The 25,818-nt window shown below is 43.4% G+C and overlaps 1 protein-coding gene across 1 annotated transcript in view; it reads right to left on the minus strand.

Annotated features, from left to right (window-relative positions):
* The window catches only part of JAK3 (Janus kinase 3), a 712,213-nt gene that overhangs the window by 90,442 nt on the left and 595,953 nt on the right, over positions 1–25,818 (minus strand). Inside the window, exons 20-21 of the mRNA XM_077253311.1 lie at positions 8,946–9,070; positions 1,880–2,052 (exon numbers count right to left, since the gene is read on the minus strand). Of these exons, the coding sequence (XP_077109426.1) occupies positions 1,880–2,052; positions 8,946–9,070 (298 nt within the window). The remainder of the gene's footprint in view (positions 1–1,879; positions 2,053–8,945; positions 9,071–25,818) is intronic.

Genomic DNA, 25,818 nt, shown 5'->3' on the forward strand with positions numbered 1-25,818 from the left:
TATATTCCTATTAGGTATATACTCACCCTCGGACGCCCCCTGCTTCTTTCCGGCAGCCTTCCTTCTTAAGAATGAGCGCGTTCAGGGCCTTAGATGACGTCACGGCTTGTGATTGGTCGCGGCTGCCCATGTGACCACCACGCGACCAATCACAAGCCGTGACGTAATTCTCAGGTCCTAAATTCCTAGAATTAGGAATTTAGGACCTGAGAATTACGTCACGGCTTGTGATTGGTCGCGTGGCGGTCACATGGGCAGCCGCGACCAATCAGAAGCCGTGACGTCATGGAAGGCCCTGAACGCGCTCATTTTAAGCAAAGAAGGCTGCTGGTTACCAGTGGCGATGTCCAGGGGCCTCCGGAAAGGGGAGTATATCAATATTTTTTATTTTAATTCTTTATTTTACACTTAAATGTGGATTCCGATACCGATTTCCGATATCGCAAACATATCGGAACTCGGTATCGGAATTCCGATACCAGATTCAGAAGATCGCCGACCTCATGGCCGACCCCACACAGGGGTCTGGTCGGGTTTCATGAAACCCGACTTTGCCAAAAGTCGGCGACTTCTGAAAATGGCCGACCCGTTTCACTCAACCCTAGTAATGACGATCATACGGATGGCACACTGATGGTAATGACAGTCACATGAATGACACGCTGATGGTAAAAGTGGACACAAGGATGGCACATGACAAAGACATGTAGAAAAGCCGCAGAGACACCATCACGTGTTTCTCAACGCAAGCAATGAACAGCCAGGTCTTTCACCGGGAAGGAACAACCACGGGAAGGGCAGCATCCAATAAAGGAAAACCACCTATGCCAAAACATGGTATCCATCCACAGACAGCTGTTTCGGGGTATTTGCCCCTCATCAGTGTGGAGTAGGAAACTGGCTATTAGGAGCAGTGCCTAGTGAAAAGGCTATAAACGTAAGGATGAATGACCTCATGGAGATCAAAACATCCAACACCACGGAGACACCATCACGAGTTTCTCAACGCAGTGATCCAGAACACTGCCCCCATCCCTTATGGGAAATATACAAATGCATGTAGAAAAGCCGCGGAGACACCATCACGTGTTTCTCAACGCAAGCAAAGACCTGGCTATTCATTGCTTGCCTTGAGAAACACTGGTGACACCGGTATAAATTTTTCACGTACTTGTTCAAATACAGACCTGTAAATGAGGCCTAAGACTTATTATTTATTGATGTTTATTATTTCCTGCTGATATATTGTTCGGCCCACAACTACCTCCCACGAACTTGCGATAAACATTTTACAATCAGCTCGGCTTATTGTGCATTCTTGCTTCAATCAGAAGAGGTAGACAAGCTGCGGGAAGGCCCTTAAATGTATCATCAGAATATGACAATGTTAAATTACGCTTTTAGGTTAAATATTTTAATTTACTACTTGGAGTTTTTTTTCAAATTTCCCATATTATGACTTATATGAAAAGAAATCCTGAAATCTTACAGTTTTCACATGATTCATTGAGTATGAAAATAGGTTGACAGTTCCAGATTTGTCAGATCATTTCACAGCAGTCATCTCACTGTCCAGATTTATAATGACAGTTAATATCAAACTTGAAAGTATATTATACACAATCACAGCATTTGCATGAAACATGGTCAAAGTTCACCTCTTCCCTACACAATGATCTCAGCACAGGATATCCAAAATCATTGCTCAGCTCTTACATCAGTGCCATTGTCAATAACTTTGAATTGGCCACCGGATTCAATGCTCTGGAGATTGTTGATGGTAACAATGTTCAAGCCCCAAACAGTCTCACATTTAACTTCTATCCAGTGGAAAAACAATATTTATTACGGTTGGATTATTCCTTTAACATCCACTTACCAGAAGATAGGACTTTGTCCTTGTTCTCTGACTACATAGTATTCTTTATCTTGTGGCAGGATTTTTGTCAGGCCAAAGTCTCCAATTTTCACATGGCTTGGACTTTCTACAAGAATATTCCTACTAGCTAAGTCTCGATGAAGGTATCTTTGAGATCCTAGGTATAACATACCCTGTAAAATAGATAATATAAGGAAATTGGTGACTAAATACACAATAAAAGTAGAAGTATATTATAAATAAGTTCCAGTAAAGTTCTACTAGTCAGAAGCATGACACCCTACTAGAAGTGTACTGCTAATAATTGCAGACCATGCACCAGATTATGCCTACTGCGGGGCACTATGGGGTCATCATACTGTACATGTGGATGGTATTGGAGGAAAACTGTGTGGAGATGTTCACTGTGGGGTTGTCATGTTGTATGTGAAAGGCATTTTTCTCTATGGAGCCATGGATGGAGTATCATAGTGGGTGAGAACACTAAGTGGCTTCAATATGGCACTATTTTTGTGTATGTGCCTCAATAAATGTCTCTCTTCCTATCCTTAAAAGTTGGGAGATATACTCTTCTGTGACTGGGGATATGCAACGTGACCTTGCCTACTACACCGAGTATCTTTATTTTTAAGGAATTAATGGGTCCAATTAGTACTTTTGCTATGGTGCACCATGATTTCTATGTATGCCCCTGCACAATACATATCTTGAAATCTGTGGTAATGGTAATTTATGGTGTTCTAATAACATTGACTTTGCAAAAGAAAAGGATGTACTGTCCAAATAGAAAATAAGTGTAATAAACATTGGAGAAACAAGATATGCGAGACAGAGATAAAGTAAGAACAGAGAGTAATCCGGCATGTGATAGGTTTCCATGAAAAAGGGAGTGACACTTTGGATAGAACAGATTATTTCCCTAAAGAAAATCATTTACCACATAGTTAACCCATTCATTTGAATAGGCACAATGCAATACCACATTTCAAAAGGAGAGGTGTTCTGCCATCTGCAACTTCCCCTTGTCATGCCAGCAGATTAAACAACATTAGATTAGACAATTATATAGTAGATATATATATATATATACACTGTATACTGTATATACTGTATATATATCTACTATATAATTGTCTAAGGGTCACTTCCATCTTTCTGTCTGTCTGTTTTTCTGTCTGTCTGTCATGGAAATCCCAAGTCGCTGATTGGTCGCGATCAAACGGCCACGACCAATCAGCGACGGGCACAGTGCGGCCGCGAAATGGCCGCTCCCTACTCCCCTGCCATCAGTGCCCGCTCCATACTCCCCTCCAGTCAGCACTCACACAGGATTAATGGCAGCGTTAACGGACCGCGTTATGTCCGTTAACACTGCTATTAACCCTGTGTGACCAACTTTTACTATTGATGCTGCCTATGCAGCATCAATAGTAAAAAGTTCTAATGTTAAAAATAATAAATGCTGCCTGTGCAGCATCAATAGTAAAAAGATCTAATGTTAAAAATAATAATAAAAAAAAATAAATCATTATATACTCCCCTTCCGGTGCCTTTCCCGCTCCTCGCTCCGGTCCGGTCCATGCATTGCAGACCGCTACGTCATCATCTCGCGAGACCGCAATGCACTCTTGGGACCGGAGCATCGCAAGGAGCATCAATAAATGCCTGGGCTGGATCCGGGGGCCGACGGAAGGTGAGTATATAACTATTTTTTATTTTTATTCTTTTTTTAAACAGGGATATGGTGCATACATTGCTATATACTATGTGGGCTGTGTTAGATACTGTGTGGGCTGTGTTATATACTACATCTCTGTGCTATATACTATGTGGGCTGTGCTATATACTACGTGGCTGTGGTATATATTACGTGGCTGGGCAATATACTACATTGCTGTACTCTATACTACGTGGCCTGGGTTATATACTGCATGGGCAGTGTTATACACTACGTCTCTGTGCTATATACTACGTGGCTGTGCTATATACTATGTGGCTGAGCAATATATTATGTGGCTGTGCAATATATTACGTGGCTGGGCAATATACTATGTGTCTGTGCTATACACTATGTGTCTGTGCTATATACTATGTGGCTGGGCAATATACTACGTGGCTGGGCAATATACTACGTGTCTATGCTATTTACTATGTGGGCTGTGCTATATACTACGTGGCTGGGCAATATACGACGTGGCTGTGCTATGTACTACATGGCTGGGCAATATACTACGTGGCTGTGCTATATACTACGTGGCTGTGTTATATACTACGTTGGCTGTGTTATATGCTACTCAGCAGTGCTATATTTCTCTGCTGTATCTGTGCATCATGAATCGTGGTATGTGTTAAAAGGGGGGAGGCCCACTGAGACTCTTTCGCCCGGGGCCCTCAAAAACCTGGAGCCGGCCCTGGCTTCACTGATTGGTCACGCCCGGCCGCCAACAATCAGCGACAGTCACAGTCCGCCCGCGAATTGGCGCTGAATTTGAACCACACTTCGATAATTGGTTGCGGCCGGCTGGCCGAATCCTGTGTATAAATTGCATTATTCTGAAAACTTCATAAATAAACTACATACATATTCTAGAATACCCGATGCGGGCCACCATCTAGTATATATATGTGTGCCAGTATATAGAAGGCTCAAACTGTGTATACGAGGCTGTGTGGGGCTCATACTGTGTATAGGAGGGTATGTGGGGCTCATAATGTATATAGGGGGTTATGCGGGGCTCATACTGTGTATAGGAGGCTATGTAGGGCTCATACTGTGTATAGGAGGCTATTTGGGGCTCATGCTGTATATAGGAGGCTATGATGGGGCACACTCTGTGTATAGGAGGCTATGTGAGGGAACATGCTGCATATAGGGGCTATGTGGGTGTTATACTGTATATTAGGGGCTATGCAAGGGCTCACACTGTATAAAGGGGCTATGTGGGGGCTCATACTGTATGTAGATTCACTGTGTGTGGGCTCATATGGTGTATAAGGGGATGTCAGCATACTTTATTCTGCTCAATATCAAGTGATACAAGTAATATTAATATAAAATAATAATTGAATTGTAGTTAATATTTTGAGTAGAATAAAATTTAGCCTATTTGTTGGGTCCTCTGCAACAGTCATGGTCCAACCCATGTTGTATTATGTACAGCGTTATGGTATGTACATAAGGGGAAAAAATGAGTATTTTGTCTCAAATGTTTTGCATCTGTAGATATGCACCAGAGCACCTGTGTGTTAATCACATTACCTATCATATGCTCTATCAAAGGTATCAGGTGACATGTCGCGTGATTCATCAGGTGCTGGGGGGCCGCCTTCTAAACTGCCTGCTGCTCACAGTCACAAGAATCTTAGAAGTATATGGCACATTGGCATGTGCTTTGCTCATGGGATAGTTTATTTTATTTTTATGTAGTTCACTATTCGCTTTAGGGGGAAATATTTAACATTGTCTTATGTTTATGGAACATATTTTGTATTATGCATCTATTATAACAATCCCTGTAATCTTCCATTTAAAAAAACAAACAAACTGAATTTTAGGTACGAGACTTAAATACCATGTAAAATTAGATCAGTTTTTAACCACATGTGAACCAAAACCATATCATTTGGCCAGGTTCATGCAAATATATATAAAAAATTATCCATGGACAATTTTTTTTCTCACTTGTCATCCCTGTGCAATCTGTTTTTTTTTTTTGTTTTTTTTTACAGCAGCAGCTATTAGCCATTTACAGTTTCCTATGCTACAGAATTGCAATGTACTTGTAAAAATCAGATGCTATACTGTGGCTCTGTATGGGATCTGATTTTTATTTGTGTACCCGTAGACTTGAATAGGTGAATCATCGGCCAACACATGGAAGAAACTAGTGCATGCTGCAATTTTTTTTCAGGCACAAATTCGGTCAGTTAAAAAAAAAATTAGCTCATCTGCTGTACACAATTAAATGACATTGGTTTGAGTGCTGTCTATCTACTGTTCCTTCACAGACAGCACATTGCCCGAAAATACACTTGTGTGAACCCAGCCTTTGAGCTAGAAGGAATTCCTTGTCACAATAATTGAACCCAGCCCAACCCAGGTAATAAAAGGGTGTGGGATCTGCCAACACATATAAGTTCTAAATAATCATTGCTAAAGGAATGAGGAAATGTCCCAAATTAATCATCGTGTTATGTGCCAGGAGATCTCCCGGGCAAGGGAACCTCTGCCAGAAAGATCTTTGTATTTAGCAATCTCCTCTGTCTTTCTGTTGCTCCATAGCAAAGATGGAGACCAGCACCCTCTATGGATGGAAAGCCAGTAAGTCATGTAAGCAGCTCACTCTAGGCAAAGCCTGAAACAATGACGCAACCCAACTGACATGAATCCAAGCCTACGGTGGCCATTGGCCACTGGTAATTTCCACAATGGATCCTGCAGAGAGTTGTGGCTTCTGTTTCCGAAAAGGAGCGACAATTCAGCTTTGTATTTTAAGGGTTCAGTTTGGTGTAAAAGGTTTAAGTCTCTGTCCATGCACAGCAATTTTGCAGTTTTTTTCTATCTGTAGCCAAAACCAGCTTTCTTGGCAGGAAACCATTTAAAATGCTAGTTTTGCTGCTTTTTTGATGCAGACTCCGAGTGATTTTTCTACAGTATATGTTTAACAAAATTTGGCTTATTCACTAAAAAAACTTGTTTTCAATGGGTGAAACTTTCTTTCTAGGGGGTCAAAAAATGCTGAAAGAATTGACATGCTGCAGATTTTAAAAAACACTGCATTTATTAGATTCAGTCAAGGAAAAAAGTGTGTGCATGAGATTTCTGAAATCTCATAGCTTCTGCTGGTGCTGTAAGACCAAGCTTCTTTTTTTGGCAGAAAACTAAGAAATAGAAAGGGTGATAATAACTTATTGATCAGTGTGGGGGCTGGGGGTGACCGCTGGAAACCAAACTAATCTGCAGATTAAGCTAGGGATCACACGTCCGTTTACTAAATCATCAGAGTTTCATCCAGAAAACTCAATTTTTTTCTCACTTGTCATTCATGGGCTGCCCGTATGCCGTCTGTTTTTGTTTTTTTTTAAAGCAGAGACAGTTAGCAATAATTCACAGGTCCAGTCAGTTTCCTATGTTACAGAATTACAATGTATCTGTAATAAAGCAGATGCAATATGGATGTTCTGTGTTGGATCCATGTTTATCTCCACACATATATACTTGAATGGGCGAGTATGACATACGGAAAAAAACTAGCGCATGATGCAATTTATTTCACAATTCGATTCAGTCAGTGAAAAAAATTGCTCATCTGCGCTGCCCCAGTGAATAACATTGGTTTGTGTGCTATTATCCCACAGATGTAGGGCTAGTCTGCAGGTTAATAGCATTGTGAAGCCACCAAACATTCACACTGAGAGATCGCTGCCTGGAGGGAATGAACTCTATTGCTCCCTCGCAGCCTCGGGCTTTCAGTCACAGGGGTGGGCCGGCTTGGCTTCAGTCACCATTCAGTGCCGAGTGAGCAGCAGCTGTAACCTCTCCCATGCAACTGACTAATGCTTTATTATATGGGTTAAATGATTTTATATTTTGATTTAACTTTTGTGGATTTGTGGACACGGAATATTTTTTGGTATTTTTTATTTTTAAGGTTGAAAAAGTTGATGTAAATTTATTTTATTTGCTCTAATCCTTTTCATTAGTTTGTTTTAGTCCCCACAGGGAGTTTGAATCCATGATTGATTGTTCTACATACTACAGGTATGTAGGAAAATCATAAGTTCCAAAAATAACAAGCCCTCGCATGGATACATTGATGGAGAAAATTAAATTCAGTCTCAGATTACGGAGATGAGAGAAAATAAGTTGGAAGCGTAAGAATTTAAAGGGGTTGTCCAGTACTCGGACAACCCTTTCTTAATCTCTATATTTCCCCCCTGTAGAATAATAACACTTAGGGCTCGCTCACACAAGCGTATAACATGGCAGAGGGTTTCCGATGTTTTATCCGATGGCATTTAGCCCAATATCATTCTTTAGGGCAGTGCCGACTAGAGCTTTTTTCTCATGACGATTTGGCATGAGAAAACAATCGCAGCGTGCTGCGAGTGCATCTGATAATCAGAACATGCAAACCCATACAAGTCTATGGGTGCGTGTAAAACATTGGACTGCACTTGTATGTCATCCAAAGTGCAGTCCCATTTATGCAGACAGAGATAATGGAGAAATTAAGTTCTCCGTCTTCCCCACACCTGTGTTGGGATTCTCTCGCGCAAGAGCATAAGATCACACTTAGGTGACACTTGGCTCAAACTCTGACAGAGTAGCATTAGCATAATTGGCGCAATCCTCTCACATGAGAGAACATATGGCTATCAGAGCGCAACCTTATACTAGCCTCTTGGTGCAGGCTCCACTTTAGTAATGTCAGCACTGGCTCTCCTGGGGCTAATGTAACACGATCCCTGCCACAAATCAGCGTTGGCTTCATTCTAGCAGACAAATCAGACATCTGACAGAAGTTAGAGCTGCCACTGCTCGCTCACGTCCTCCGGATGTCTGTTTTGTCTGAAGGATTGGGCAGTGGAGCCAGAGATGATTGTCAGCAGGGATTGCGTGACAACAATGTCACGTGAGTTCTGGGAGAGCCAATGCCAACACCGCTGGAATGGCTCAAGCACCAGGGGTGAGTAAAGGTGTTATTATTTTACTGGGGGAAACGGAGATTAAGACTAGGTTGTCTGAGTGGTGAACAACCTTTTAAACGCCAAGCTTTTTTATTCTCATGTCTACAATTTGAGACTCAATATTCTCTATCAGTGTATCCATATAAGTACTTGCTATTGTTAGAACACAGGTTGGGTCGGATGTGTGATTAATTTACTCGGGGGGACATAGGGATTGAGAAGGGGTGGTTTGAGTATTGGACAACTCCACTAAATTCTACTTACTCTCCTAGCCTAATATTTACAATATAATGCAATAAAATTAATAGCTGTTTATGACACCATGGAAGTACACAAAAAGCATTTAATTGTTTATATGTGTGATTATAGAACAAACCTTGCAAATCTGAGATGCATAGAGAAGAAGATGATGGAACCCAAGCCCATCCTGATTCTTAGGAAGAAATTCCTGCAGACTTCCATTAGGCAGATATTCCATGACCAATTGGAAACTACGTCGACCTGATAAAAAAGAAGACAGTAAAAAGAAAGTTGTTTTTTTTTTATTCCCATTACTGAGCAAAGAACTCAAAATCAGCAGATGTATTTTTTTGACTAATGCCTGTAGTCTTGATGATGATGACTTTCCTCCACAGCAATTCATATTCAAATATTTAAGTGGTTAGAACACGTTTTTCACAACTCTGCTGTTGGGTGTCACGGGACAAGAGGCTCCTTCCCTTTCCCTAATGCTAGGAGCACCCTAGCTTGCCCTGTTCCCTGGATTACTTCAGATGGTGAAGACACTGGGGCCACGTACCTTGCCTTCGCTCCTGAATCCACCCTCAGTCTGTACCCTTCCCCCACCCAAGGAAGAGGAGAGTATTAGTCTACCATAATACACCAGCAAGAATAACAAGGTATTACGAACAGCCGTAACAAAAGATACCACACATCCAAATATATACACACATAGAACAGAGGAATGGACTAGGGAGTGGAGGATGGGGTTAAACCAAAGTAAGAGAAGAAAGGGAATTATCACACATTCAAAACCTAGCAACAATCATAGATAAATCCACCAAACACTTTTCTCCAATAACTACCACCAACAACCTCCAGCCATGCAGCATAAGCTAGCTCTGACAATGAGTGCTAACCAGACAGGGTCCATTATATATAGGAGATGGGAGTGGCTAACAGTGCACAGCTGAGAGCCTTAACACAGGACAGCTTCCAGGAGCTCTCAACTGAGCAGATTAGCCCCTGCACTGCTAAAATAAATTTACACCATTTAATATAGTGAATATAGGTGAAGTGAAGTGCTTCTAAGCAGTGCAGGAGTAGGAGAAATCAGATGCTGCGGTATTCTGGCTTGTTTCTGTTGCGGTAAACCCGTGAGAAACGTATCACCTATCCATAGGAAAGGTGATAAGGTATTGATCGGTAGGAGCCCAACTGCTGGGGCCCGCACCAATCTTCAGGCTAGGGAATGCACAGGGGCCCTCTTCTGCCTGTGTCCGCTCCAGCTGCTGCGTGTATTACTGCGAAACCTCTGACAGGTCTGTAGCAAATATCATTCATAGGATGGTAATCTAAGAGATACAGAAGGGGGCTGCCTTAGCTAATGAGCTGAGCCCAGACAGATAGCCCCTAGTTCACATCACCAGAACATAAGTGAGTAAATGAAGTCAGAATTAAAGAAGCTACAAAATGTGGCAAAGATTAAAATTGGATAATCCGTGTAGTATAGAAAATGTATAGTGTTTCCTATCATCAGACTGACCGTGATGAAAGGGATCCAAGTTAAAGACTTCTGTTCAAGTAGCTATTCCACTTAGTGTATACTTATTTGCCTGCATAAAATTGTTTATTGTATGCTCTAGTCCAATGTTCTTATATTCCCCAAGTACTTAAAGGAGTTCAGTGAAAATAAGTTAGTACCTATCTACAGGAAAGGTGATTCCTTGCTGATTGGTAGGTGTCTCACTGTGGGGACATGCACAAATTGGCAGAAATGGGAATTTTAATCCCCGACAGTGCACTTTTGACACAGATTTAAAATGAAGTAGCAGGTAAGACACCCAACTGTGCTCCATACAGTGTCTCTAAGGGGCTGTCAGAAAAAAATGAGTCCAGTGCTCAGCATCCCCATAGAGAATGAATGGAGCAGTGGTCAAGAATGTGTACTACCGCTCTATCTAATGCTGATAAAGATGTCCCTTTCTGCTGAGTGGTGCAGGTCTCAGAAGTCGGACTCCCACCAATTAAGAAGTTATCGCATATGCCATGGATAGGTGATAACTTGTTTTCACCATACAAAACCTTTATGTATTCATATTGCTTTGTTTGAATTATTTGTTCATGTACTACAACAGCAGTCCTTAGGATAGTTCCTCAAATCCAGATGACAGATACCTCAACTGTAGCACATGTATCCAGCTTCTGCCAGCAACAACCCCTCCATTTCCTTGACAGTGTCCTAAATACTCCAAGTCGCCCGTCCGGAATTGAGCCCAGCCTTTGGGGCGCACTCCCTCCCAATAACTAAACATGCATTGGTGGAGTTATTTTCCTGCGGCCGAGCTCCATCACCTGGGATTGCTTGTGAGACTCCCTGATGGCTCCATTGGGTCTACTATCCCCATCCCCATAGCAGGACCAGTGGCTGGGAGAATAATTGCTTGAGGCCCTTGAGACACTAATGAGAGTAATGGAATGATTGGTAATAATCAGGTAAAACAATCTTGTGTCTGGTCTTGTGTATGCATAAGATCTAGCCTCCAAGTCTTCCTCTGCTTACTGTCACTGAATGGAAATAAAGATTCCTGAGACTGAACACTTTCCAGGAGAGATTATTTTGTGCACCTTAAACTGACGAGCAAGCAAATCTCTAATACAACACATCAATAAGATCGACATAATCGGTGCTCTGTGCTGGAATAAGTCTGCAACTCTTAAAGTCATGGATTCCACTCTACATCCATTGGTCAAGCGGTCTTTAGTCCAAAGCCAGCTCCTCACAACTCCCTACCAAAGCAGTTATCATTGTGTAGTGGTTCTTCAAGTTAAATGGACTTCAGTTTACAATATTCTCACTATAAAATGGTATGTCCAGAACTGTTAGCAGATACAGACATAAAACATAAAATGGCACGGTACAAAAACAATGTATGCACCCTTTGCAGTCCAAAAGCACATCATAATGCACAATTCCACCTGCTTTGAATGTGGAAATCCTCCCCACCTCTAAGGCCCCTTGTACAGGTGCACAGGCTGCAAACATATGTTCACTCCTATCCTGAACCATTGTGACTTGAAGCCATATTCAAAAGAACATGCTACAGACATTCCAGACCTATGGCTTGTCTGACTCTCTGGAAATTCCAGTCAATCAGCATTGACATGTTACAGGTTAAACACATGTATTACTGATTGGAAGGTCTTTTAGACTTTCCATACAGTACAGTGCTCACTACATGTACTCTACCAACTGGCTTTGCTTCTAAATAGAGCAGACAGCCCCCTTCACACAGTTTTGGTGAATTATCTAACACACAAAATGCTTTACATGTTTTGATCAACCCAATGTTGGCAGAGTATTCAAGTTAATTAGGTTAATTTGCCAAGTGCATGCTGCCTGATTCAGATTTTTCTCAAAATTGAAAAACTGAATTTAGCCCTGCCTCTGTCTCTTACAGGGAGCTGGGCTGTTGAGCTCCCTGATTAGGAAGATGAGCTCAGTTGTCAGTGGGAGCCCGCCTCCAAAGAGCAGTGTGACATTTACTGAGCTGCTTCACAAAAGTAGAAGGCAGCCAGTGGAACGCCCGCCAGGGCCATGGGGTACTCGGTACCGGGTTCGGTACTTAAAGGGATGAGTCACAGTGGTGGTTACCTGGTCTGTAGCCCTGGGCGCCCATGTTAAAGGAAAAGTCTTTAAAGGGGTTTATAAAATAATTAAAGTTTGTGATGCCACCTGTGGCATTCAGTCAGGGGTGACCGACGCTGCTTAATGGGGTCCATTGGGGTGATGTTATGGCAGCTGGGATGGTATGGCTTCCCACAGGTGAAGCTCGGTCCCCAGGGCCCCTGGTGTAGTTGGGATAAGTGGTAGGTGGTGTAGAAAGAAACAGGAGACACAGGTTTGCAGTCTCTTTACCTCTTTACTGATGAATTCAGGCAGCCACAGTTTAGGGTACCGGATCACAGGTGCAGGTATGGTCCGGCCAGCTTGGAAGTGAATCTGGAATCCCCTTTACCAGGTGGGGTTGGAAGCCTTCCTACTAGCGCTGCTTTGTAGTCCCTTGCTGCCTTAGGCCTCACACAAGGTCCTCATGTTTCTTCTCTGTCCCCCTTGTTGGTAGGACACTACCTGTACGAAAGGTAACTTGAGCCTTTTTACAGGATCTCTATCACGACCCGGGCTCTATCTGCTACTGTGTCCTCGGGTGTCAATGGTGGACAGGTAACTTGCAATCCGCTGTCCACCGCTTTCTGTCGTGAAGCTCCCATGAAACTGGGCTCAGAGCTCCCCCTTCTGGCCTGGAGTCAGAACTGTGTCGCATGTATGCGAATACCTGATAAAAGGGATCCTTCCTCACTTCCAAGCATGACATCACTCTCCCCGTGAGGAAAGCAATGCCACTGTAACAACCAGGAAACTGGGGTTTTACCCCAGCTTGTAAGTAGAGTTGAGCGGATATCTTCGGAATCGGTCACCGGATCTGAATTTGCCATATTCGTGCCATATTGGTACCCTATTCGTGCCGAACTTATGTTTTATGATTGATTCCAAAAATATTCGGTTATTTCTTCTCCTGTTGGCTCCTATGACGTTCAGTGAATATTGCAAAATCAATATTCGATATGGTTTGTAATCGGAACCAAATTTTGAAAAATTTGCTCAACCCTACTTGTAAGTACTGAAGGAGTTTTAGCCAGAAAAGCAATGGTGGTGTCCCGGGGCTGTACTCTGCACTCCTTGGTAGTATGAATCAAGTGGCCGGGTTCTGTAAACCCATGGCAGCCAGAGCATGGTTGTTTAAGTGCAGAGAGAGCAACTTTTTAGTAACTGCTGGGTTTCTCTACAACTTCTATCAGTTCTGATAGAGCTATAATCTAAGTGATCCTTTGCTTGATGAAACTGAAAAGCCCCCTAGACTCATGTCATCTATATTAAATCTTGAAAGGTAAAGTCTCTCCTTGTACCCAGTACCACAATTCCCAAATAATAAAATGTACTCTCCTCATATGTCTTCTATTTCTTGTGCAAGTGGCTTAACCTCTTCCTCACCAATTGCATACATGTGTGCTATAAATTTTTTTAACCTCTCACCCTTGCCCTTTCTTTTCTCAGTCCCTGTGTTTTTTCTTCTTTACTCCATGCCCTTCATAAAGTGTAATAAAGATAATTATTGGACTGTTACCTGGCTTTCATCCCATTACAGCCTGACCAGTTTTACAAGGTAATACAAATGTGTGGAGGAAAGATGACACGTATGAGACGTATTGTGAAATCTAGAAGTACAGAAACGGGAAGTTCCAGGCTTGATAACGAGTTCTGTGAAAGCTGAGACACTGACGTTTTGTATCTTCTGCCTGAAAAAGCAGATATCTACTTCTCATTTTTAATCTTTGACTGTAGTATGACACGTGGACTCATCTGTTTGATAGATTATTTTCATAATCATTACCACTACATTTATTTTGTAACTTCTGTGCAGCTTCCAATCTTTCTAATGTCATAATGTTGAATTATCACATGACGGCTGCAGAAATGTTATATGACAACATTTTACTGCTAGAGGCCAGAATACAGAGACGTTCAGGAAGCTTTGCCACTGAGTGAGGAGATTATAGTGGATTTTAAACTTAATTAGACTATAAATTTTTGAAGTTTACAGTGACATATCTAACTTTTAATTTAAGTATAAATGTGTGTGTGTGGGGGGGGCAGTCACCGTAGTATGTTACTATTGTCTTCCTACCTACCAGCGGAGATTGGCAACCTCAATCCTGGGAAGTGGTGCTCCCACTTAACCCCTTTACCCCCAAGGGTGGTTTGCACGTTAATGACCGGGCCAATTTTGTACAAATCTGACCACTGTCCCTTTATGAGGTTATAACTCTGGAACGCTTCAACGGATCACAGTGATTCTGACACTGTTTTCTCGTGACATATTGTACTTCATGATAGTGGTAAAATTTCTTTGATATTACCTGCGATTATTTGTGAAAAAAATGGAAAATTGGTGAAAATTTTGAAAATTTCGCAAATTTTCCAACTTTGAATTTTTATGCCCTTAAATCACAGAGATATGTCGCACAAAATAATTAAGTAACATTTCCCACATGTCTACTTTACATCAGCACAATTTTGGAAACAAAATTTTTTTTGTTAGGGAGTTATAAGGGTTAAAAGTTGACCAGCAATTTCTCATTTTTACAACACCATTTTTTTTAGGGACCACATCTCATTTGAAGTCATTTTGAGGGGTCTATATGATGGAAAATACCCAAGTGTGACACCATTCTAAAAGCTGCACCACTCAAGGTGATCAAAACCACATTCAAGAAGTTTATTAACCCTTCAGGTGTTTCACAGGAATTTTTGGAATGTTTAAATAAAATGAACATTTGACTTTTTTACACAAAAAATTTACTTCAGCTCCAATTTGTTTTATTTTACCAAGGGTAACAGGAGAAAATGGACCCCAAAAGTTGTTGTACAATTTGTACGCTGATACCCCATATGTGGGGGTAAACCACTGCTTGGGCGCATGGGAGAGCTCAGAAGGGAAGGAGCGCCATTTGACTTTTCAATGCAAAATTGACTGGAATTGAGATGGGACGCCATGTTGCGTTTGGAGAGCCCCTGATGTGCCTAAACATTGAAATCCCCCACAAGTGACACCATTTTGGAAAGTGGACCCCCTAAGGAACTTATCTAGATGTGTGTTGAGCACTTTGACCCATTAAGTGATTCACAGAAGTTTATAATGCAGAGCCGTAAAAATAAAAAATCATATTTTTTTCACAAAAATGATCTTTTCGCCCACAATTTTTTATTTTCCCAAGGGTCATAGAAGAAATTGGACTACAATAGTTGTTGTACAATTTGTCCTGAGTACGCTGATACCCCATATGTGGGGGAAAACCACTGTTTGGGCGCAAGGGAGAGCTCGGAAGGGAAGGAGTGCCATTTGACTTTTCAATGCAAAATTGACTGGAATTGAGATGGGACGCCATGTTGTGTTTGGAGAGCCCCTGATGTGCCTAAACATTAAACCCCCCCACAAGTGACACCATTTTGGAAAGTAGACCCCCTAAGGAACTCATCTAGATGTGTTGTGAGAGCTTTGAACCCCAAAGTGTTTCACTACAGTTTATAACGCAGAGCCGTGAAAATAAAAATTATTTTCTTTCCCCACAAAAATTGTTTTTTAGCCCCAGTTTTGTATATTCCCAAGGGTAACAGTAGAAATTGGTCCCCAAACGTTGTTGTCCAATTTGTTCTGAGTACGCTGATACCCCATATGTGGGGTTAAACCCCTGTTTGTGCGCACGGGAGAGCTCGGAAGGGAAGGAGCACTGTTTTACTTTTTCAACGCAGAATTGGCTGGAATTGAGATCGGACGCAATGTCGCATTGGGAGAGCCCCTGATGTGCCTAAACAGTGGAAACCCCCAATTCTAACTGAAACCCTAATCCAAACACACCCCTATCCCTAATCTCAACTGTAACCCTAACCACACCCCTAACCCTGACACACCCCTAACCCTAATCCCAACCCTATTCCCAACCGTAAATGTAATCCAAACCCCAACCCTAACTTTAGCCCCAACCCTAACTTTAGCCCCAACCCTAATTTTAGCCCCAACCCTAACCCTAACTGTAGCCCTAACCCTAGCCCCAACCCTAACCCTAACCCAAGCCCTTACCCTAGCCCAAACCCTAAACCTAGCCCTAGCCCTAACCCTAGCCCTAACCCTAGACCTAACCCTAGCCCAAACCTTAACCATAACCCTAGCCCTAACCTAGCCATAGCCCTAACCCTAGCCTTAACCCTAACCCTAACCCTAATGGCAAAATGGAAATAAATAAATTTTTTAAATTTTTCGTAACTAAGGGGGTGATGAAGGGGGGTTTGATTTACTATTTATAGCGTGTTTTCTAGCGGATTTTTGATTGGCAGCCGTCACACACTAAAAGACGCTTTTTATTGCAAAAAAATGTTTTTTGCGTTACCACATTTTGAGTGCTATAATTTTTCCATATTTTGGTCCACAGAGTCATGTGAGGTCTTGTTTTTTGCAGGACGAGTTGACGTTTTTATTGGTAACATTTTCGGGAATGTGACATTTTTTGATCGCTTTTTATTCTGATTTTTGTGAGGCAGAATGACCAAAAACCAGCTATTCATGAATTTCTTTTGGGGGGGCCTTTATACCGTTCCGCATTTGGTAAAATGGATAAATCAGTTTTATTCTTTGGGTCAGTACGATTACAGCAATACCTCATTTATATCATTTTTTATGTTTTGGCGCTTTTATACGATAAAAACTATTTTATAGAAAAAATAATTATTTTTGCATCGCTTTATTCTGAGGACTATAACTTTTTTATTTTTTCGCTGATGATGCTATATGGCAGCTCGTTTTTTGCGGGACAAGATGACGTTTTCAGCGGTACCATGGTTATTTATATCTGTCTTTTTGATCACGATGTTATTCCACTTTTTGTTTGGCGGTATGATAATAAAGCGTTGTTTTTTGCCTCTTTTTTTTTTTTACGGTGTTCACTGAAGGGGTTAACTAGTGGGACAGTTTTATAGGTCGGGTCGTTACGGACACGGCGATACTAAATATGTGTACTTTTATTGTTTTATTTTTTATTTAGCTAAAGGAATGTATTTATTAGAACAATATATATTTTTTCTAATTATTTATTTAGGAATTTTTTATTTATTTTTTTTGCACATGTAATTTTTTTTTTTTTTACATTTTTACATTGCCCCAGGGAGGGGCATCACAGTAAAGTGACAGATCGCCGATCTGACACTTTGCTGTGCATTGTGTCAGATCAGCGATCTGACGTGCACAGTGCGGAGGCTTCCCGGCGCCTGCTCTGAGCAGGCACTGTGAAGCCACCTCCCTGCACGACCCGGATGCAGCCCCACGGCCATTTTGGATCCAGGGCTTGCAGGGAGGAGATGCTCGGTACAAGGTGAGCACATCGCCTTGTACTGATCGTCTCAGGGAAGCACGCAGGGAGCCCCCTCCATGCGCGATGCTTCTCTGTACCGCCGGAACACTGCGATCATGTTTGATCGCAGTGTGGCGGGGGTTAATGTGCCGGGGGCGGTCCGTGACCGCTCCTGGCACATAGTGCCGGATGTCAGCTGCGATAGTCAGCTGACACCCGGCCGCGATCGGCCGCGCTCCCCCCGTGAGCGCGGCTGATCGCGCTGGACGCACTATTTCGTCCTTGGGAAGTAGGGCCCACCCCACATGGACGGAATAGTACGTCCAATGACAGAAAGGGGTTAATGATGACTATCCCTCCCTCTCCCTAAATTACCCTGTAGACAGATATAGGGTGCACTTGGCAGTAAGGTACCATCTATATATATAATTGTCTAAGGGTTTTTCTGTCTGTCTGTCTGTCTGTCTGTCCTGGAAATCCCGCGTCTCTGATTGGTCGAGGCCACCAGGCCTCGACCAATCAGCGATGAGCACACTATCGACGTAGATGTCATAATGGTTGCCATTGCGATGATGATGTCATAAAGGTTGCCTCGACCAATCAGCGACGGGCACAGTCTGCTGCGAATTCTGGAATCATCATTGTCCATATACTACGGGGACATGCATATTCTAGAATACCCGATGCATTAGAATCGGGCCACAGTCTAGTATGATAATAATCAGGTAAACATGGTACCCTGCTTCTGATATACCATATGGCATGTGTAATATATCAGAGGGGGAGGTTAATGAAGCCTAAAAGGACAGACACACAATGTCATAATATTTATAAGAGAAATTGGAGGGTACACGCAGATATCTCCGGAGTACCTGAAGGACTTGCAAGGCGTTTTCCGAAAGCGAGGCTGAGGCGCATCCACCACATCGACCTTGTGATTGTGCTATTTAGTCCCAGGAGCCAAATTACCCAAGGCTCGTCTGTACAATTTGTCCGGGCCTGAGCGCCAAGCCATGACAGAGTACATCACAGAGAGCCTCCGCAAGGGGCATATTCATCCCTCTGTCTCACCCGTGGTAACAGGGTTTTTCTTTGTGAAGAAAAAAGATGGTGGTTTGCAACCGTGCCTCGACTTTCGGGAACTGAATAAGATAACTGTGAAGAACACGTATGCTCTTCCTCTAATTCCCGATTTATGTAATCAACTCACGGGGGCCAAATGGTTTTCTAAGCTTGACTTATGAGGGACTTATAAACTTATAAGGATCTGGGAGGGAGATGAATGGAAAACAGCACTTCTGAAGATCGAGGGGTTGTTTGAAAATTGTGTTATGCCCTTCGGTCTCACTAATGCCCCTGCTGTTTTCCAAAATTTCATTAATGTTGTTTTTTTCTGATCTGATTGGGTGCTATGTGGTCATTTACCTGGATGACATCTTGATTTACTCAGAGGACACTTAGTCACACTTACACCATCTACGTACGGTTCTTATGAGACTCAGGGAGAACCATTTATACGCTAAGCTGTAGAAGTGTTCATTCTTTATGCAAGAACTGTCTTTTCTGGGTTTAATTGTATCAGGGGAGGGATTCCACATGGATCCAGGGAAGGTTCAGGCCATTTCTGATTGGGTGCAACCTCATGACCTGAAGGGGTTGCAACGATTCCTGGGATTCGCTAATTATTATAAAAAGTTCATTAAAGGGTTTTCGCAGGTGGTGAAGCCCTTGACGGACCTCAGTTTCAAAGGGGTGGATTTAAAACATTGGTCCATGGCCACAAAAAATTCCTTCCAGATACTGAAGAAATGTTTTACTTCAGCAGCCGTGTTGATACAACCCGATCCATCAAGACCTTTTTTATCGTGAAGGTTGATGCTTCTGAGGTGGTGGTGGTAGCAGGGTCCCAGGGTCTGTCCACCCTTACTAACCTTAAACCCTGTGCCCTTTTCTCTAAAAAATTATTCGGCAGAGAGAAATTATGATGTCAGCAACAGGGAATTGTTGGCAGTTAAATTGGCATTCGAATAATGGAGGCATTTTCTGGAGGGGGCTGTTCATCCCATTACAGTCATCACTGATCATAAAAACCTGGCCTATATTGAGTCCGCTAAGAGATTGAACCCCAGACAGGCTCGATGGGCACTTTTTTTTTCTCGATTTAATTTTACTATTACATTCCGACCAGGGTCTAAAAATGTAAAGGCGGATGCCTTATCCCAAAATTTTTATTCTGTGTCCCCTCCAGAACCTCCTTCCTCCATTCTTCAACCAGGAGTGGTTGTGCCAGAAGTCTCATCTGAGTTACAGAGAGAGATTTTGGAAGCACAAGCTCCCAGGAATAAACCCAGGTAAATTGTTTGTACCTGAACATTTCCGTCTAACGCTCCTGCAAGAATTTCATAATTCTGTGTTAAGTGCACACCCTGGAATTGCAGCTGCCCGGGGTGCAGTAGCTAGGAGTTTTTGGTGGCCCTCTATGGGTACTGATATCAAAAGGTTTGTAAATACTTGTGAGGTGTGCGCTCGCTCTAAGAGCTCTTAGGTCCGGCCGGCTGGGGAATTGGTACCTTTGCCAAATGCACACCTGTCCATGGACTTTATCACTAATCTTCCATCTTCCAAGGGCAACTCAGTAGTATGGGTAGTGGTTAGTGTTGAGCGATACCGTCCGATACTTGAAAGTATCGGTATCGGAAAGTATCGGCCGATACCGGCAAAGTATCGGATCTAATCCGATACCGATACCCGATACCAATACAAGTCAATGGGACTCAAGTATCGGACGGTATTCCTGATAGTTCCCAGGGTCTGAAGGAGAGGAAACTCTCCTTCAGGCCCTGGGAACCATATTAATGTGTAAAATAAAGAATTAAAATAAAAAATATTGCTATACTCACCTCTCCGACGCAGCCTGGACCTCACCGAGGGAACCGGCAGCGTTCTTTGCTTAAAATGCGCGCTTTTCCTTCCTCCCGTGACGTCACGGCTTGTGATTGGTCGCGTGCCGCCCATGTGGCCGCGACGCGACCAATCACAGCAAGCCGTGACGTAATTTTCAGGTCCTCAATGCCTAATTCTAGGCATTCAGGAATTTAAAATTACTTTCCGGCTTGTGATTGGTCGCGTCGCGGTCACATGGGCGACGCGACCAATCACAAGCCGTGACGTCACGGGAGGCAGGAAACGCGCGCATTTTAAAATTACGTCATCATGCAGAAATAGGCATTCAGGACCTGAAATTACGTCACGGCTTGCTGTGATTGGTCGCGTCGCGGTCACATGGGCGGCACGCAGCCAATCACACGCCGTGACGTAATTTTAAAATGCGTGCGTTTCCTGCCTCCCGTGACGTCACGGCTTGTGATTGGTCGCGTCGCCCATGTGACCGCGACGCGACCAATCACAAGCCGGAACGTAATTTTAAAATCCTGAATGCCTAGAATTAGGCATTCAGGACCTGAAAATTACGTCACGGCTTGCTGTGATTGGTCGCGTCGCGGCCACATGGGCGGCACGCGACCAATCACAAGCCGTGACGTCACGGAAGGAAGTAAAAGCGCGCATTTTAAGCAAACAACGCTGCCGGTTCCCTCGGTAAGGTCCAGGCTGCGTCGGAGAGGTGAGTATAGCAATATTTTTTATTTTAATTCTTTATTTTACACATTAATGTTGTTTCGATACCGATACCCGATACCACAAAAGTATCGGATCTCGGTATCGGAATTCCGATACCCGCAAGTATCGGCCGATACCCGATACTTGCGGTATCGGAATGCTCAACACTAGTAGTGGTTGATAGGTTTTTGAAGCAAGCCCACTTTGTGCCGTTACCTGCATTACCTTCTGCTGAAACTTTGTCTCTCTTGTTTATTCAGCACATAGTTTGGTTGCATAGGGTACCTGTGAATGTGGTGTCTGACAGGGGTATGCAATTTGTGGCCAGGTTTTGGAGGGTTTTTTTGTAAGAAGTTGGGGGTTACGTTGTCATTCTCTGCTTATCACCCGGAATCTAAAGGACAAACTGAAAGCACCAACCAGTCGTTGGAACAAATTTTGAGATGCCTGGCCTCTTCCAGACAGGAGGACTGGTGTGAGGTATTGCCCATGGCAGAATAGGCGTTCAACTCTCGTATTAATCAGTCTACTGGAAAATCTCCCTTTCAGGTCAATTATGGGTTTGTTCCACAGTTTGAAGAATTTTCCCGCATGGATTCTGGTTGCCCTGGTGCCGAGAGTGCAACAGTTAAGAACCCTTTGGAGGGAGGTTTAGGGGAGCCTCTCCAAAGCCCAGAAGAAGTACAAACATTTTGCCGACAGGAGGAGGGGGTCAGCTCCTGCGTTGGCTGTGGGGAGACGGTGTGGTTGTTTACCCGTAACATCAAACTTAAGATGTTGGGTCCCAGGTTTATGGGTCCATACAAGATTGTAGAGGTGATCAACCCGGTGGCCTATCCTGTAGATTACAGCTGCCCAGCTCCTTCAAAATATCTAATGTATTCCACAGATCCATATTAGTGATGAGCAAACGTGCTCGCCACTACTCGTTACTCGCCCAAGTATCACTATGCTCGGAGTACTCGGCAAGCACCGAGCATTTCCGGGATTATTCGGTGGTAACTGGTGTCTCCACCCAGCATTTTTGGCGGACTTTAGAGACCCAATCACGATGCAGAGATTGTCTGCCAGGCCTTGAAACACCGCAGCCATCTTTGTTGTGGTCGTGCAGTGATTGGCTTGGCCGCACAGCATCCCGAGTATAAGAGACCTGGCGCCGCCCTGCTCGCCGCATTCTCATCCAGAATCAGCAAGAGTAGGGAGAGCTGCTGGCTGCTGAGATAGGGTCAGAATCGTGGTTTTAAGAGTTAGTGTAGGTCTGCAACTCTTAAATCCACAACTCCTGAGAAACCAACAATCCTTTTTAGGGCTAATTCGTGGGTCCCGATATTGCAGCACTAGGTAGGCAGTGCACAGCATATCCACATCAGTGCAAGGCCTGCAGGCACTGTATGTGCATTCATTGCTCCCACTGCATCCCTCCCAAAGCTCCATAACTGTCTGCTGCTGCTGCAGCTTCTTTACTATATACCCAGTTGCATTTTTTTTCCCAAAAAATTCACCCCCCCAAAATAAAAAAATACAGTGTGTTCTGTCAGACTGAAGCCTGTTTTATAATCATAGTTTGTCAGGCATACGTAGCATAGTTGTGTGTGCTAGCCTTGTGCCACTTTTTTTTTTTTGGTGTTTTAAATTTCTCAAAAAAGGCCTCACATATACTGTATGCGTGCTCCAAGTTTTTGCATTTTAGGCCGTTTTGCCACTGTTTTTGCTGTCTGTTACTCTAATTATATACAACACGATTTGGCATTTCTAAAAAAAAACCAGGCCACATATTTGCCAGTGTGGTATTTCCGTGACAGCCCTCATATATCTGTGTGCTCCAAGTTTGGGCATTGTAGGCCGGTGGACCACTTTTTTTGATGTCTGTTACTGTAATTATATACAGCACTATTTAGCATAAAAAAATATAAAAAGGCCACATATTTGCCAGTGTGGTATTTCTGTGACAGCCCTCATATATCTGCGTGCTCCAAGTTTGGTCATTGTAGGCCGGTGTGCCTCTTTTTTTGCTGTCTGATACTCTAATTATATACAGCACTATTTAGCATAAAAAATATAAAAAGGCCACATATTTGCCAGTGTGATATTTCCGTGACAGCCCTCATATATCTGTGTGCTCCAAGTTTGGGCATTGTAGGCCGGAGGACCACTTTTTTGCTCTCTGTTACTCAAACTATATAAAGCACTATTTAGCCTAGCAAAATATAAAAAGGCCACGTATTTGCCAGTGTGGTATTTCCGTGAGAGCCCTCATATATCTGCGTGCTCCAAGTTTGGGCATTGTAGGCGTTTTGCCACTGTTTTTGCTGTCTGTTACTCTAATTATATGCAGCACTATTTGGCAGTTCTAAAAAAAAAGGCCACATATTTGCCAGTGTGGTATTTCCGTGACAGCCCTCATATATCTGCGTGCTCCAAGTTTGGTTATTGTAGGCCGGTGTACCACTTTTTTTGCTGTCTGTTACTCTAATTATATACAGCACTATTTAGCACAAAAAAATATAACAAGGCCACATATTTGCCAGTGTGGTATTTCCGTGACAGCCCTCATATATCTGCGTGCTCCAAGTTTGGGCATTGTAGGCCAGTGTATACATTTTTTTGCTGTCTGTTACTCTACTTATATACAGCACTATTTTGCACAAATTAACTTTGCAAAAATGCCCCCAAAAATTGAATAGTCTGTTATGTCAGCCTGAGGCCTGCGTGGTGTTTGGGTTTGAAAAATCGTAGATTTGCAGGCATACTGATCAGATATTATTTCGCTACAAATAAATATATTTGTGTTGAGCATTTGAAATAGTGCAGTAGTCCATTTAAAATGGGCAAGGCAAGGGACTGGGAAGTGAACGTGATGATGATGGTGCATGCAGAGGACGAGGCCGTGGCCAAGTGGGCAACAACAAAGACCCACAATTTCTCGCTCAACCTTCCAGTCCTAGTTTCTAGGGGACCGCAGCACACCACTATTGAAGCCAGAGTAGTGTGAAACGGTTGTTGGTTGGATAGCGGATAATGCTTCCAGTCACTTAGCCACCACTACCACCTTGTGTTCCACAAGGTCAAGTCTGAGTAACCGTGAGTGTGGCCCCGATATTCCTCACCCTGATCCTCCTTCCTCCCACAATGCCGAGTGCCCTGAAACAACTGATCCCACACTTGGACACTCTAAAGAGCTGTTCAGTTTTCCATTTCAAGATTCAGAACTATCGGCAAGTCAACTTGAAGTGGGGACAGATGAGATCGCATGTAGAGATGCCCAAAGCTTTGACCAGACCCGGTCATGATGGTGGGAAAGTGTCAGAAGAGGTGGACGATGACGAGACACACTTGCCAGAAAGTCAGGAGGGGGAGCAGAGTGCGGATGTGGAAGACGAGGTGGTGCACTACATAGTGACTGACCCAACCTGGCAGAAGGATATGCAGAGCGAGGGCAGCAGCAGACATGGGGAAGGACGCATTTCACCCCAACAGGCAGGAAGAAGCAGTGTGGTGGTCACAGACAGAAGGCGTGCATCCGTTCCCCGTAACACCAACATGAGGGAAGTTGCCAATCCAACTGTTAGATCTTCCTGCCTCTGGTTATTTTTTAAAGACTCTGCCAATAACCCCAAACAGTAGTGTTGAGCATTCCGATACCGCAAGTATCGGGTATCGGCCGATACTTGCGGGTATCGGAATTCCGATACCGAGATCCGATACTTTTGTGGTATCGGGTATCGGTATCGAAACAACATTAATGTGTAAAATAAAGAATTAAAATAAAAAATATTGCTATACTCACCTCTCCGACGCAGCCTGGACCTCACCGAGGGAACTGGCAGCGTTCTTTGCTTAAAATGCGCGCGTTTACTTCCTTCCGTGACGTCACGGCTTGTGATTGGTCGCGTGCCGCCCATGTGGCCGCGACGCGACCAATCACAGCAAGCCGTGACGTAATTTTCAGGTCCTGAATGCCTAATTCTAGGCATTCAGGATTTTAAAATTACGTCACGGCTTGCTGTGATTGGTCGCGTCGCGGCCACATGGGCGGCACGCGACCAATCACAAGCCGTGACGTCATGGAAGGAAGTAAACACGCGCATTTTAAGCAAAGAACGCTGCCGGTTCCCTCGGTGAGGTCCAGGCTGCGTCGGAGAGGTGAGTATAGCAATATTTTTTATTTTAATTCTTTATTTTACACATTAATATGGATCCCAGGGCCTGAAGGAGAGTTTCCTCTCCTTCAGACCCTGGGAACCATCAGGAATACCGTCCGATACTTGAGTCCCATTGACTTGTATTGGTATCGGGTATCGGTATCGGATTAGATCCGATACTTTGCCGGTTTCGGCCGATACTTTCCGATACCGATACTTTCAAGTATCGGACGGTATCGCTCAACACTACCAAACAGGCCATTTCCAGCATCTGCCATCTGCAAAACAACCAGCCTGACCACCAAC

Source organism: Ranitomeya variabilis, chromosome 1 (genome assembly GCF_051348905.1).
Source record: "Ranitomeya variabilis isolate aRanVar5 chromosome 1, aRanVar5.hap1, whole genome shotgun sequence".
Lineage (NCBI taxonomy): Eukaryota > Metazoa > Chordata > Amphibia > Anura > Dendrobatidae > Ranitomeya > Ranitomeya variabilis.